General features: G+C 41.3%; 1 protein-coding gene across 5 annotated transcripts in view; it reads right to left on the bottom strand.

Annotated features, from left to right (window-relative positions):
• The window catches only part of eya4 (EYA transcriptional coactivator and phosphatase 4), an 80124-nt gene that overhangs the window by 24782 nt on the left and 39327 nt on the right, over positions 1–16015 (bottom strand). For 3 of the 5 annotated variants that reach the window (XM_033648654.2, XM_033648653.2, XM_033648656.2), the window contains 7 exons: positions 12922–13043; positions 7201–7284; positions 5401–5478; positions 4638–4704; positions 4363–4505; positions 2184–2327; positions 1859–1941 (listed from right to left, as the gene is read on the bottom strand). In XM_033648654.2, the coding sequence (XP_033504545.2) occupies positions 1859–1941; positions 2184–2327; positions 4363–4505; positions 4638–4704; positions 5401–5478; positions 7201–7284; positions 12922–13043 (721 nt within the window). The remainder of the gene's footprint in view (positions 1–1858; positions 1942–2183; positions 2328–4362; positions 4506–4637; positions 4705–5400; positions 5479–7200; positions 7285–12921; positions 13044–16015) is intronic. The other 2 variants (XM_078173776.1, XM_033648655.2) reach the window with 1 other exon arrangement.

The following is a 16015-nucleotide window of genomic DNA, read 5'->3' as shown; positions in this document are numbered from 1 at the left end:
TGCCGATGCCGGGATGCAGTGTATAATCACATACTGGAGTGGAATGTTGCCTCCATTGTTAGGTTCTGTGCAAAAATGCAAAGATGGCATAAATAATGGACTTTGTAGCGGCTCTATAGTGCAACCTATGTGTAAAGATGGCTTTCGTCTGGAGGCTTCAAGCACAGCAAAGTAGGAAATAACAACAATCAACCCAATGAAAACAGACAAAAAAGAAAAGCCTACTTACTCCTAGAAGCAAGGAAGAATGATCAGATCAACAAAATCTGCAAGTCTACACAATCAGACAGGTAAAACGCTCCACTTCTGGAACACTTCCGATGTGGTTTGACACCATGTGGAGGACAGAACAAAACAGTGTCACAGTTACGCCTGGTGGAATTGTCCCTTCCGGCTCCCTTACAGTTATGATGATGGTAAGGATATCAAAAACAAGGACTACTTCATCTCGTAACTTCCTGACTTTAGTGGACCGTAACATATCGGTACTGGGATTCATCTGCAGATGCTCCAGTTCAAAATAAGACCAAACTTCTCTATGAATGTCAGGCTTTGAAACACGACAAAAGACAAAATGTGGCCTGCAAAAGACAGTAAGGCTTGTTGTTTTTAGCTGAGGCAATTTTCAGAAAACTTGCGGCCCCTAGGAGTGAGGACTCAACAGTCATTTTAAAACAGTCAGTAAAACAAGTTTTTCAACAATCACGAATCACATTAACTAAGAGAGATCCTTGAGCATATATTCATACACGTGCACACAAAATATGAGGCTGATTGGTCCAGTAGTTTGTGATATTAGCTGCAGACAGACAGATACACACACTCGCCCACACACAACCAAATGCATGATCCCCTCCAGGCGGAAAAAAAAACTCAAGAAAATTGAGATGTTTCCCTTGTCTGGCGAGGTTCAGACTGACTTTTGAAGAGATATTTTACAAGTGTTCCTTCCCATTTCTCTAATCTTTTATTCCCTCCATTCTGTAGTTTATATCTCAGAAACAATTAAAGCCTTGTGTTGCTGCTTTTTACTGACCCAGTGGAGATGGGCGCTTTTATGAGTCAGCTCTCTAAACCTGTCACTACGTCCATCTCTACAAGTCCTTATAAAGTGGAGCACACCACATGAATGCACACACACACACATTCACCGTTGGCATGCAGTCAGCAAAGTGTGTACGCAAGCAGATTCACACATACTGTGCACACACAGACTCGCTGTCTATCAGCCTCTCTTTCCCCTTCCCTCTCTTGCTTGCTTTCTTTCTCACACACACACACAGACACACACACACGCACACTATATTCCCCTTAACCCACCCACACGAGCCAAACCTTGACTTTTCTTCCTGTAAACAGCCACATCTATCATAGTGGAACATTAAAATCCCCCTTTAAGCATTTTACTACCACAATGCAATTCATCATATGGACACAGAGAAATATCCAGAACAAAACACTCTTTCACAAAGACTAATTGTCTGTTTCTCTCCTACGTTTGTCCCCATTGCGAGGTCACAGTGTAATTAGGTTTTATTTCTCAAACGAGGAAAAGTTGCGTGGGAGCGTGACTGTGAAACCACTTCTGCTCTCAAATACAATCGCAACTGCACCATACAGAATCCTCATCTTCAGTTTTAGCCAAGCGCATAATGAGGAAAACGACATTCACTTGACTATTCAGACCAAACATGTTGCATGGCTGATCTGCTCTGGCAAGAACTCCTGTGGGAAATGGGCTTTCTTATTGAGCCTGGGAAAATGTGTGTTACTTAAGCTAACTTTCAGCTGGACTGTACCAGCGGTTCAGGTTTAAACTAAAGGACAAACGTATTACGGTATTAGGACAGTGAGGTACCTGCTGTGTGGCAGTGTAGTTGGCGGGGTTGGACACTGAGTTGTTGGTGGCGTAGAGGCCTGAGGAAGGAGTGAAACTGGAACCTTGGGACAAAAAGTAGAGGATGGAATTAGAGAGACCGCAGAGAGGAAAAATGGAGACAGAATACACTTAAAGTGTGAGCAAGGTCATAGCATTGAAAGGTTAAGATAATTTCAGCAAGAATGTAAAATACCGAAGATATTTCCTTCATTTTTTTAATAGGAAAAGATTATTAAATTGAGGTGGGAGTGACCAGTGAGTCATAAAATACCGAGGTGTTTGATAGTATATGTTTCCAACTGACCTGGCATCTGATAGGGTGAGTACGCAGTCTGTCCGGGCTGAGGCGTGGTGAAGCCGGGGCTGTAACTGAGGCCCGTCTGCAGAGGAGACTGACTCTGAGCCAGGCCGGTCTCTGTCTTAATGCCCGGCAGCATCACACCGAGGTCTGTGACAAGAAATAAAAAGATTATACAGTGTTTGCATACGTTACAGCATCAGGAAACTGCACTGAAAAAAGAGGAAGATTAACAGAATTTATTGTCTTGAAACAACATATTTTAAGATAAAAAAAAAGATAATCCTTTATTCGTCCCACAGCGGGGAGAGTGCAAAAAAAAAAAAAGATAAACAAAAAGCAAGATATAATAAATAAGTACACATTTGAAAAAGCAAAAATATAGTTAACAGACTGGACAGTTTCATTCAAATTATTGCACAAGCCATCATCATTTTTTAAATAATTTACTTGCACTGAGCTCTAGTTAGGTTAGGTTTATTTATGTTTGATTTGGCTTCCAAAGATCTCACTATGTCATGCTTGTAGAGATAGGAATATTGAATTTCTCACTGAGTATAATTTTTGTGTGTGTGTGTTTTTTGACATATTTTTGAAGTCAATTTTTGTTGGCTTGCTATTCATGTAGTCAAGTCACAACACTCAGTTAGAAGAAAAAATAAATAAAACGAGAAAAGTAAATTTTAATCTGTGTTTTTGCACGTCTGTTTCCTGTAATAACTTCACAAAACATGTCTAAGGATTTTTGTGCACCGTCCTCTTTATGTCAATGTCAGCTGGTCTTTGTAATCATGTTTAATTGCCTTTTTTTTTGCATTTTTATGGTTCACTTCTAGTATATATTAACATACTTTTGGGCTTTTCTTTGTAGCAATCTTATTTTGTGTTTTATATTTCTTGTTTTAGAGCTTTACATTTTTATTCTTTATTTTTGTACTGTGTTGTCTGTCTGTGACTTATGTTGCTGCCTGTCTTGGCCAGGACATTCTTGAAAAAGAGATTTTTAATCTCAAAAGGTTTTTCTGGTTAAACAGAAAAATAAATGAATAAGAACTTGAATTTTGTGGTTTTGTCCATTTATAATCACTCAGAAAACTTCCAACAATGTTTCCCTCTATAAAAGTATCCCAATAAGGTTCCCACTGAGTACATTTTTAAAGAAATATTTCATCCCCAAATGACCATTTGTTTATCAGTTACTCACCTTGTGTTAGATTATATTTGTGAAGAAATCGCTGTTTATCTCTCATGCCTATGGTGAACGAAGAACCCAAAAAATTGAGAAAATTCTGTATGAATTGAAGTCATAGGGGTCCACCTTTAACAACAGCAAACTAAATCAGAAAATCAGTTTACAAACTCTCACGTAACACGTGTAGTATAATCTAAATTTCAATCATCCAGTCGTATAAACATTTAAAAAAAATGTATCTAGTCTCTCTTCAAAGCCAGGCTCCATTGACAAAAGTAGTAATTTTACCTCGCTACACATGGGAGCTGCTGATCTACAGCTGTCTCAATCAGTTGGTAAGTTTGTGTTATTATGTGAATTTGGTGTTTTCAAATGATCAGATTCGCCAAAGTCACACAATAACACAAATAAACTAACTGACCAGTAGACCAGCAGCTCCTGTGTTCAGCAAGGTAAAATTACTGTTTTTCTCAATGGAGTCTGGCTTTGAAGGGAGCATAGACAAGTTTCACTTTCCGTTCAGCTCCCTGTTGGAAAGGGCTGTTTGTTTGGGAAGTACTGAGCATATGACTGGATAAATGAGACTTTGAACATACTGCATGAGTTGTGTGAGAGTTTGTAAACAGATGTTTTGATAAAGTTTTGCTGTTGTTTAACGTGGACCCCTATGACTTCAATTCAACAAGAACTTTTTTGTTTTTGGATTCTTCGTTCACCATGGAGGCATGTGAGAAAAACAAAGCCTTCTTCACAAATTCAGAGTAACACAGGGCGAGTAACTGATACACAAATAAACATTTGGAGTGTGAAGTTTTCCTTTAATGTGTTTTTTTTTGACACATGACCTGTAGTTTAACTTCAGTAAATCTTTTTAAGTGCACTGGACACTTTTCATTCTTATTTTGTAAAGTTAATTATAAAATAAATGTGCTTCTTAGATGTGTTAGGTGGTGTAGGTTTTGTGTGTCTTTGTAAATGTGTGTTTATTGATACCATAGGTGGACAGTCCGTATGCCTGTCCTGTCTGGGAGTACGCAGTGTAGACGGTCGACTGCTGCATGCTGCTGAACTGGGGTTGCCCGGCGTACGTCGGCATGGGAGGGGCTGCTGGTGTGGAGAGAATGTGCGGGTAGGGCCTGGGAGAGGAGAGGAGAGGAGATAAAAGACACATGATGACAGTATAAAACAACAAGGATGAAGTATAGCATTCGGTATGTTGATAAGAATTCTTAGAAAGCAGCGTCTGTTGTGTAAAAAGCTTGACTTACTTTGATGGGTAGAGGGGAGGGGAGTACTGGTGGGCTGAACGAGGGCTGTACCCGCTGCTGGTGATTACTAAAAACAGCACAATAATCAAAAACAACGAGGTTATGGATGGTGTCAACTCAAATCTTCTGTTTCCTTTCACATTCAACAAAACCACTCCTGAGCAGCACAATTCAAGGCCTCGGGCTTGTTTGAGTTGAAATGCTGTTCCAGTAAACATAATTTGAAGCATTTTGAGTGGAGACGAGCCAAGTTCTCCCCCTTCAGAGAGCGGTGAAACCCTTACAGTGGGCCTCAGAGTAAAACACAATGTCTGTTTGTGGTCATTGAGATGTCAGAGCTCAACACTGACAAACTCCCCGCTGCTCCTAAACCCTCGCTGTGTGTTGCTTAATGGTTTTGTGTCTCAGCGTATGTCTGTGTGTGTGTGTGTGTGTGTGTGTGTGTGTGTTTGGCAGCGTGAAGGAGCACGGGGTCGTGTGCGTGTCTAAAAAAAAAAGACAAGTGTAAAAATGTCTCTCGCGCTCTCTCATCCCTCTGCCAGCCTTTGATGACGACATCCAAGGACAGGCAATACTTCATGGGATTAAAGCTTTCAGCAGGCCTACTGCTGAGCTGAAATGGATGATTGTGTTTGTATGTGCGTCTGAGAAATCAGAGTGACATGGAGCCGACTACAAAGACATGCAAATTTGTTTTTTCCTCCAGATGAGAAAATAGTGCATGAGTGTATTTATGTGGGGAAGATGTGTATGTGTGTGTTACCTGAGCCTGCGTATGTGTCCAGTGCTGTGTCGCCTGTCGTAGTGACTGTATCGCTGTTGTTCATAGGCTCTGTTTTCACTTAAGGAAGGAGGGAGAAGATGTGTGTTAGGGGAGGCCAGAAAGGAAGTACCATCAAACACACACACACACAAAGAAGCTACCATGCAGTTCCAGTACAGGAGCAAATGCTGTGTGCAGGGTTCCCACTATAACTGATGTATAACCAATCCAAACACAGCCATGAGCTAGAAATTTGATTCTAGGTCATTCCTTCTTTTTGGCATTGATTAAAGGAACAGTGTGTAAAATTTAAGGGGATTTAGTGACATCTAGTGGTGAGCATTGCAGATTGCAACCAGCTGAAACTTCTCCAGGTTAGAATTCCTTCATTGTTCATTGTTCGGGATGTTTTTATCAGGAGCTGAATTTTCCGCAGAGGTCTCTTCCTCTCCAAAACAAATGGATCCAATGATTCAAACTGGTAAAACACAGATAAAGCAGTTTCAGGTTACAAATCAGTTCTTCTCCGATGCTGTTTGGTATGCCGGACGAACGCTAGCCCAGCACCTGCTAATGTGAGCTCACCTTTGTCTCTGATAACTTAAGATCCAGACATTCAGGAGATGTTTACTGGGAGCCGAATTATCTGCAGAGGTCTCTTCCTCTCCGAAATAAACAGACCAGGTGATTTAAACCAGTCAGAAAAATCAGTGCTTTTACAACGCTCTCGTTCTGGGGGGCGGCTAACTACAGTGGCCGATGCCAAACCGCGAAATCGGGATTGGCCCCATCCAAAACTGGTTGTTGTTGCTCAATCTGGACTTCTGTAGAAACATGGCGATGCAACATGGCGATCTCCTTTGATCAAGATCTGCGTCCTATGTAGATATGTCAGTGTGTGCAGATGAATGGTGTTAAGGTGCCCTCCCCATGCTGCCAGCTACTGGAGCTCCCTGCCCGTCCACCAGCCAAAATCTGCCAAATGACACATTCTGACTTGTTCTGGCATGTTTTGTCTGGCGGACATGTAGGCAAGGATTTAGTGGCATCGGGTGGTGAGGATTGCAGATTTCAACGAGCTGAAACCTCTCCCAGTAAGAATTCCTTCAGTGTTCACTGTTCAGGAGGTTTTTACTGGGCGCCGAATTATCCACAGAGGTCTCCTCCTCTCCAAAACAAATGGACCAAGTCATTTTAACTGGTAAAAACACTGAATAAAGCAGTTTCACTTGGCCTTATCTAGAGCCAGGTTTAGTTTGTCTGTTCTGGGCTACTGTAGAAACATGGAGGTGAATATGGTGATCTCTCATAACTTCCTATGTAGATATAAACGTTCTACATTCTAAGGTAACAAAAACACAACGATCCTTATTTTCAGGTGATTATACACTTAAGAAAACATAGTTATTATATTCCATTTCTGCCATTATATCGCCCTAAATCCTACACACTGGAATCAGTTTTAAAAATGTACTCATGCAGTGATCCTTCAGCAAGATCTCCTGATAATAACTTACTTCCCCAACACATTCATCAAAGTCCCGAGGTTCTCATAAATGTGTTGACTAGTGGGAACTCTGCAACTGTAAAGCAACTCCACACACACACTGTGATAAATCCAATGGGATCCAAAGAGCAGGGATCAGGGAACACTGCACAGCAAAATAAGGTCACTGCAACTCTGGCACAAAAACACATCAGACCTAGGACCAGTCTAAACTATAGAAACCCATTCCTTTTGCATTTAAGGTCACACTGTATAATTTCTGGCCTTGAGTTCACACACATGCACCTCTGTACCATAGTCCTTGGAGCCCGGGGCAGGGGGCGGGCTGCTGCAGCCCAACAGCCAATCTGCCGTGTTTAGAACTGTCATGTTTTCACCTAAAGGGGTGCAAGGTGGGAAGGTGGTGAGGATATGATGACACACTGAGAACCAGATGCTTTAGTCTCAGGTATATGGGACATGGTGCTGATCTTAAAAAGCAGACATTTGTATTGTAAAAAGTATTTTGAAAGAAATAGTTTGACATTTTGGGGGATAGGCTTATTTGTTTTCTTGCCAAGAGTTATATGTCAATACCACTCTCATGTCTGTATGCTAAATATGAAGGTGGAGCCAGGAAACTGCTAGCTTAGCTTAGCATAAAAATGAAAGGAGAGAGAAACAGTTAAGCCCAAGCCAACATTTGTATGTGGGCCCCCTGTAGGTAGTAAATAGGCTGGAAAATGGGCCTTATATTGGATTGTCCACATGTTCCATATTGGCCCTATGACATTTACCCACATGGGTCATGATTGGGCTACCACACATAGTGGGTATGGGTTCAAAATGAGCATCTTATCTGGGGCCCACTTGGGTAAACCCACCCATATGGGCAAATGTCATGGGGCCAAGATGGAACCTGTGAACAGTCCCATCGGGGGCCCATTTTTCAGCCCATTTACTACCCAAATGGGCCCCAGATACAGATGTTGGCTGGGGTCTGATTTGAGTAGGGCGCTTGACACTTTTGATGAGTGTGGCTCAACAGAAATTAAAAAGCAACGCAACGTTTTCAATTCATGCTTTGGCAAGAGGCTTCACTCATCTCCATGGTAACCAGAAGCTTGTTTAGTTACAATATATCATCCCGATTGGTACATCGTAGATTCTGAAGGCCATTTGTTCTGTATCTATATTTGTGCTTCGTTCTGTCCTTTTGCATTTTAAAAATGGAGGGATTGGATTATATTAGTGAGTTAATAAAGGAGGAGGAGATTTTAAAGTTACGTACAACATGAGCGCAAGAAAAGAGTGGTAAGCGCATCCATTGATCCATTGGTTACCAGCAGAAACTACAAGAAGTCACTACACATGACCAAGAAATCTAAAAACCATAACTTGTTTTTACACTTTGGTTTTAGTACAGATTTAACCCATAAAATTAAATTGTCCGTAGGTGTGAATGTGAGTGTGAATGGTTGTCTGTCTCTATGTGTCAGCCCTGTGATAGTCTGGCGACCTGTCCAGGATGTACCCCGCCTCTCGCTGAACATCAGCTGGGATAGGCTCCAACCCCCCCCCCCCCCCCCCCCCGTGACCTAACAGGATAAATGTTAACAGAAAATGAATGAATGATTGAATGAATGAATAGACAAGACAGGAGAAAAGTCACCGGGAGCAAGTGGAGTGGGAATCATAACAACAATAGGTTAGTTTTTATCTATAGAAATACGCAGTTCTAAAATGAATAAACGCTATCTCCTTCTTAACATAATTTGGGACAGGACAATTCTGTAACAGACTGTTCTATATTGCGTGTCCCTCTTGAGTTACCGTAGGGCATAGAAAGTTTTGGGGCAACATTACGTTGATTTAGTGGGCTCATGCATGTGTGAGAGTTTTGGTGTGAAGAAAATAAATGGGGATGAGGACAGTGTAACTGCTCGAACAGAAATCGCTGCCCATTTATTTTCTTCACACCTGCCCTACGGCAACTCAAGAGGGACACACACTATGGAACAGTCTGTTAAAGTTTTGTTTTTTTACTCTGTCATGGGATTGTGATGGGACAGGAGTAAAAATCCACTCCCATGTCACCTTCTAGTGTACAGTGAATTTTGGAGCTTTTACACTGTAAACGGCTGCCTGCTGAGGCAGGAAACTATTTTGATGAGAATGAAGCAAAAAAAAAAAAGCAAAGTCGTGGGCCGTAAAGCCAAAAACAATGAGCTGAAAGGTGCTAAAATGCTCATGTGAGTGAGGGGAACTGCAGAGTTGGACACCTTTTACATACAAGTAGTCATGTGATCTATTGTGTCAATAAATATACTGATTGTAGCTGCTTTTACAGAGATATGAGAGCGAAATAAGTCTTCCCATCTAACTCTGGACAGCAATAACACATATTTTCCAAACTATTCTTAAAAGAGAAGCACACCTGTTAACAGCCTTAACATCCTCCATGCTGTTTTATTAAGTTACTTTTCTTGTTTCCCTTTCTGAACATGATTAAAACTCATCATCAGTGACCATCTGAGAACTCCATTTAATTCAGGACAAGTTCATTAATCCCCTCCGGGAGCAATACGACCCATTGGACAAGCCCTAATGAAGACAAATGAGTTGCTATGGAGATGGCCCGCGGGCCCTAGCTCTGGCTGATGTCAGGTGAGGGGAATGTTGGGTATGTAGTTTGTTTTGGCTGTGAGCGTGTAGTCCCGGCTCTGTCTGCTTAAACCATTAACCGTGAGCTCATCAAAAATGATTTAACGTGCTCTAATATGGTCTGAATGCGCCGTTAAGTCCACTCCGGCTATATCTGTGACTGTGTGTGTGTTGACACATCAAGTCCACCAAAATGCAGTATCTCACTTTTTCCATTGCTTTAGTTTCCATCGCCTGTTAAATCAGCAATAGATCAAAGGATCGCCCTCGACAAAAGCGCTTACATCCAGTGCTATTACATCAAACTGCCCTGTCAAAAAATATTGAAGAGGACAGACGCTGAGAGAGGAGGAGATCAAGGGTGACAGAAGATGAGAGGAGGGAAGGAGAAACGCAGATGGACAGAGGAAAAGAAAAGGAAGAAAAAGACAAGGGGGAGGACAGAGAGGAGAGCGCTCACTGGTGTTGACATCTAAGAGAGCTGTGATGCTTTAATGCTCTTGTAGAGTGAATAGTTTCCAGGGGGATTTTGGGCTCGCACTCAAATGTATACAGTCAAACACATACATACACACACACACTTTGCTAAGCGGTTAGCGGAGGAGAGCAGAAGTGCTTCACCGTGTGTTTACACACATTCTCCAGTGGTTTGCTCAAGTCCTCATGCCAGCACGGTGTGTGTGTGTGTTTGCATGTGCGTGTTTCCTTCCGTCTCGATAAATTCCTCAAAAAGTACTTATCTCTGCATGTTGAAAATTTCTCTGACTGATGACTTTGCAATAGATTTCATTACAGTACATTACACTCATCGGTTTTGCCCAAAGTGATTTACAAGATGTCATAAAAAATCACAAGTGCATGTTTCCCAGATAAACATCACACAGCATGTGCAGCAGAAGTGTTCAGACTTTATGTGTTTTCTCATTTAGTTTAAAAAAATTACATCAATTATTGCGAGCATGGCATGTCGAGGTGTACTCTGAGACAATAGACGGGTTTCACAGTGACTCTGATATCCTGACTTTAAAGGCAACACTTACTCTTGTACCATTCTTGAAAAGATAGATTGATCTACACAGCACTCGAGGGAATTATACATTTTGGGAAATTCGCGTATTTGCTTTCTTGCCAAGAATTAGATGGGAAGATTGATACCACTCTGTTAATGCAAAATGTGAAGCTACAGCAGTGTTTCCAGATGTAAGATCATTATTGTGTTTTTACGTTATTTTGCCCTTTGCACAATGTATGATTAATAATGCCCCAAAGTGCCGTAATGCATAATAATTTCGGTCATTTCATGACACTTAAAATTAGTAATTGGATTTAGTCTGCTGCGTCTCATTTTAATTCTTTTGCTGACATGATCAGAATAGCAAATCTATTCTCACCTGACCTCTTTCCAGCCAATCATGCTTGGTGCAGGCTATGATAAACGTGACTCACTAACCTGGCTGTTGTTCTGGAGCTTAAAATTCTCACTAAAGTACACGGCAAAGTTCAAGTCACGTTGTTTTGAATGCACCAGGAAGCCGGGTTATTTATTTACCATAAAACTTCAATTAATTGCTCAGGCTATTATTCGCTTAAATCACTAAAATCAACAGGCCTATATTTGGGACAGGCCTTTAATTCCTTTCACACAAAACTGTTGCTGAGTTCGAAAGTGAGTTACAGCACTCGAGGATTATGCCAGCACTCTTGTATCCTGTTAAAACAATATTCACAACCTGGATTAATTTTTATGAAAAACCCTTTTGATTTTTTGGATCTGAGGACCCTTACGGACTAAAGGAATATGAATAACTTTCAGGGTAATCAACAATTGAGGTAGCCAACAACTCACTTTTATACATCCAAAAAAACCTATATAAAAATGAACTGCTTGGCAACCAGGCCTAAAATTGAGACAAGCCTTTATTTGTCAAAATGTGTAGCCGCACCGGGCTAGTAAAAGGACTGGGCCTTTAATTGGGACTAGGCTTTTAATTGAAGGTTTATGGTAATTAGCCTAGTTCAAGGCCTTAACTATTTTCATGCAGATTATGAACAGGCTTCCGGTCATGCTGTCTTGTAATTTAGTGGTCCAGTAGTAGGCTATTTCTAAAACTGTCAGATTGATGGACTTATGGACGTAGACCCCCTTCCATGCACCATATGTAGCTACATCACCTTGCTTTATAAAACAGCTGTATGTGGGTGGATTTTTTGGCATGTCAGAAAGTCATTTACACATTAAGGTCTATTTGTTCTCATTGTTGTGACTTGTGTTTGATAATTTTCACTCAAAATACTATCATTTTAAGCCTCTGTTACCATCATTTAATATTTCCTATCTGGCAGCTGCTGGTTAGCTTAGCTGGAAACAGCCTGACTCTGCCCTGAGGCAACAAAATTCACCCAGCTGCATCTTTTAAAGGTCCAGTGCGTAGGATTTAGAGGGATATATTGGTAGAAATGGAATATAATAAGGATGTTTCTTTGAAAACAAGAATCATTGTGTTTTCATTTGCTTAGAATAAATCGTTTATATCTACATAGGGAGCGGGTCCTCGTTCTCTGAGATTGTCACATTTACCTCCATCTTTACGTTAACATGATATTAGAGAAAATCAATTTATTGTGCTCGTCTGACTGAAACCGGACTTTAAAAATACATGTTAGAATGTTAGTCTGACTGAAATTGTACCAAATCCAATTTCTCAAAGCCGGACTAACACACCCAGATAAAGCGATTCCGCTGAATCCTCCTTAATCTTATACAGGCTTCCTTTAAAGCTCGCCCATGTGTCTGCCAGACCAAACATGCCAGAGCAAGCCAGAACCCGTCATCTGGTAGATTTTGGCTGGCAGATGAGGAGAGAGCTCTGGTCGCTGGCAGCATGCACACACACTGCCCACACTGCAGTGACAGAGAGCTGGTTGAAAATCAGCAAAGTATCCCTTTTAACATGTGTTTTATCCGTACAAAAGTGGAAACACTTTTTACATGAGTCGTTTTACCTTTCGACAGAGCCAAGCTAGCTGTCTTTGTGCTAAGCTAACCTAATTGGCTACTGGCAGGAGCTTCACATTAATTATACAGACATGAAAGTGGTATCAGTCTTCTCATCTAACTCCTGGCAATAAGTGTATTTCCCAAAATTTTGCGTAAGTGTCATTAGGTATATGAACAGTACATTTTGTCTTCCTAATGTTTACAAGTCTTATCAATGACTGAACACAAACTGATAACAGAATTGGCTTGAAGAAGAAAAAAAGGGGAAAAAATGAAGGGAAAAAACATATTTTAAAAACTAAAACTAACCTCTGTATCAAAGACACAACTGTTCATTCATTACTGCAGCACCCAACACATTCTGCCGTCTCACCTCCTGTTCCATTGGTGGTGATGGAGGGGCTGCCAAGGTTGTTCTTGTCCAGCTTGGAGCCCGTCGAATCTCCACCTCCCACACGGTTATGAGGACTGGCTAGGTCCTGCATTTCCATAGACCTACAGGGAGGGAGAGAGAGAGAGTGGGGGGGGGGGGGGAAATAAAGATGAACTGCGATTTTTGAATGAATAACAGATCAACAGCAATATGCTCTCACAGCTGGGAATCTCCCACCTCTATATATTACGTTGAGATCTCACCGAACACATTCAGTGACATACTGCATATCCACACAGGAACCGCACACACACATTCAAGTCATAAACTTAATGCTTCTCCGTACCAGTTAGCTTACACGAGCATGTGTTCAGAGGCGCTAGACATTGTCTGCGGGCCTGCTGGCTCTTTTATAGAGTGTGTATGCGTGTGTGTGTGTGTGTGTGTGTGTGTGTGTGTGTGTTTGTGCACTTCTGGGCTCCAATACAAACCCACAGCCTGCCAGCATGCTTTAGTTTTACAATGTGTTCCACATGCATGACTGGGACGAACCAGCACACAAGGTGGTAACGGCAAAATGAGAGTGTGTGTGTGCGCGGGGTAAGTGGAAGTAAATAGAGACATGACTGAAGACATGACTGAAGAATGAAGATACACATTTACGGCAGAGAAGAAGTCTGCCTTTCATATATCAGTGTTTATTTGGATCCCGATGAGTTGTTACCACGGCGACAACCGCTCACCCCGTGGTTCGTAACCCCCAGTGAGAGGTGTAAGTGTTTTTAATAAACTTTCATGCATGGACACTGTAAGAAAAGCAACATTAAACACTCGCTCATGACTCTTCATCACTGTCGCCACAAACCCACACTCTGACATGTCCTTTGGTGCTGGACATAGTTTCATGTTGAGTCAGTGTGTGTATGGACAGTACCTCATATGAACGTGTGTGTATGTGTGTGTGTGCCCTGACTCATGCCGCCCGCAGGTTGGTCACACTTGTGCTCTTGTGCGAGACATCAAAGTGAGACGTGACAGAGATGGAGGGAGAATTAAACAAATGCGGGCTGCCGTTCTCAAACTCTCTGTACGTGTGTGTGTGTGTGTGTGTGTGTGTGTGTGTGTGCGTGCAGTACATCTGTGTTGTGGTCTGGAAGCTGGCCATCGCAATGCTACGGGCAGATAGCATCGCCACACATGACTGCAACCCACTGTCAGACTGACAGGTATAAACATATAGCTTTCAGCGGAGGAGGAAAACACGGCTACAGGATGAAAAACAGAAAACGTGTGAAAGATAAACAACTCTTTTCTTCTATTTACACCTAAACAGTCATTTTACTCTCCTGCACATTTTGATCTGCAAACTCTGATCACTATTTTACTTTCCTATGGCCGAGCCTTAACTTCCAACAAAAGCCTAAAAATATCTCGGCCATACAATAACAGCTAAGAGCTTTCACAGATTATGTTTTTTTTCTCTCTCGTGTGTTTCAACACTCTTCATCCATCCTTTTCTTTTGTCTCTCAACAGCAGGAAATGATTCTGTCTCCCCTCCTTGTCCTTTTCTTTTTTTTTCTTCACTCTCTGTTTCACTCCTCTCGGGAGGCGATGGCAGGAGTTGGTGTTTCATAAACTCTTTCCTGGTTTTCGCATTATGTCTGGTCAGTAAAAAAATATCTTAATGCAGTGCACAGTGTTGTGTGTGAATTAGATTTTAGGCGCTTTTATTTTCACTATAGATTTAAAAGCTATTATTTTTTAATCAACTGGTTAATCTTTTACTGCACAAAACGGAACAAAATATCCATCTATATTGATAGAAATAATAGAAAAACGGAATTTCACTTTCTCAGAGCCCGAGGTGATGACTTTAAAGGGTAACTTTGGTATTTTTCAAACTGGCCTCTATTTTCCCATGTTTTTGTGTCTATTTGGACACCAAGTACATCAAGTTTTTAAACTGGTTCACTATTACGTGAGACGGCTGCAGCTAGCATCATCGAAACAGGCTGCAGTGTAACCACTCGGGGCATTTGTGCACCGTCAGTTTACGTCCACTTAAAGTTTTTGTTCTTGGCACTGACAGGCTCAGATTGATATTCTAATGTTGTGTTTACAACAAAGGCGATGCAAATTTTTGTGTCGCGTTACTTGCGTGAGTTTGAATGCTAGAATATTTTGTGTTGATTTGCTTCATACGTGCGAATAACTCAAGTCATACGCACGTGAAATTACTGACTTGATTAATGAACTTCCGCTGGTATGTCCTTGGCGTCACATATCCCCGGAGGATCTCAATGCTTATTGGCTATTGCGGCGCAAATCAGTCACTGAAGTTTAGATTTTGCAAATCTCGCAAATGAGCATATGACACGAAATTGCGCTACGCTACTCGCGTCATTTGCGTTGCATCCATCGCGCCTAATTGCATCTTGACATTGACTTTACATGCAATTCACTGGCTGGAATTGTTTGTTTTGTCTGACAACATTATAGAAAGGATCCCTAGAGAGATATACCTTTGGGTTAAAGAACAATATCCTTTTCGTTTAAACAGAAACAACCCTGAAATCGCCATTGCCAAACTCACCAGACTCCATTTAAATAAACATTTTAGCGGGTATAGAGTCAGCATATTTTCACATCTTACTGGGTGAGTTCAAGGGTTTATTTCAACCAAACCAGAGTTGGTGATTGTTGGAACAGTGGAAAGACAAACCAAGATGGCTTTCGTGAGTTTTGTTTTATTTCTGTTGACTCTGAATGAAGTGTGTCTCACTATGATAAAATGACTGTTTATTTAAACTGAGTCTGGTGGGTTGGGCGATAGAGATTTCCAGCCTGTTTCTGGTTAAAAGAAGCGCCTTAAACTATCATGCAAAGGTCTTTGTTGAGATCCTTTCCATGATGTTGTCAGACAGTTAGAGTAATAATCTGAGCCTGTCAGTGACAAAAACAAGCACTTCTATTGGATGTAAATTGACGGAGCATAATTTCCCATTGACATTACTTGCAGGCTCTCGCTCAATAAATGGACCACATTCAGAAACTGTTTCTCCCATTTGTCACTTAGACACAAGAACATGGAAA

This window comes from Epinephelus lanceolatus, chromosome 13 (assembly GCF_041903045.1).
Source record: "Epinephelus lanceolatus isolate andai-2023 chromosome 13, ASM4190304v1, whole genome shotgun sequence".
Taxonomy (NCBI): Eukaryota; Metazoa; Chordata; class Actinopteri; order Perciformes; family Serranidae; genus Epinephelus; species Epinephelus lanceolatus.
Note: the sequence above shows the minus strand (reverse complement) of the source record. Positions and strands in the feature narration are given on the sequence as shown.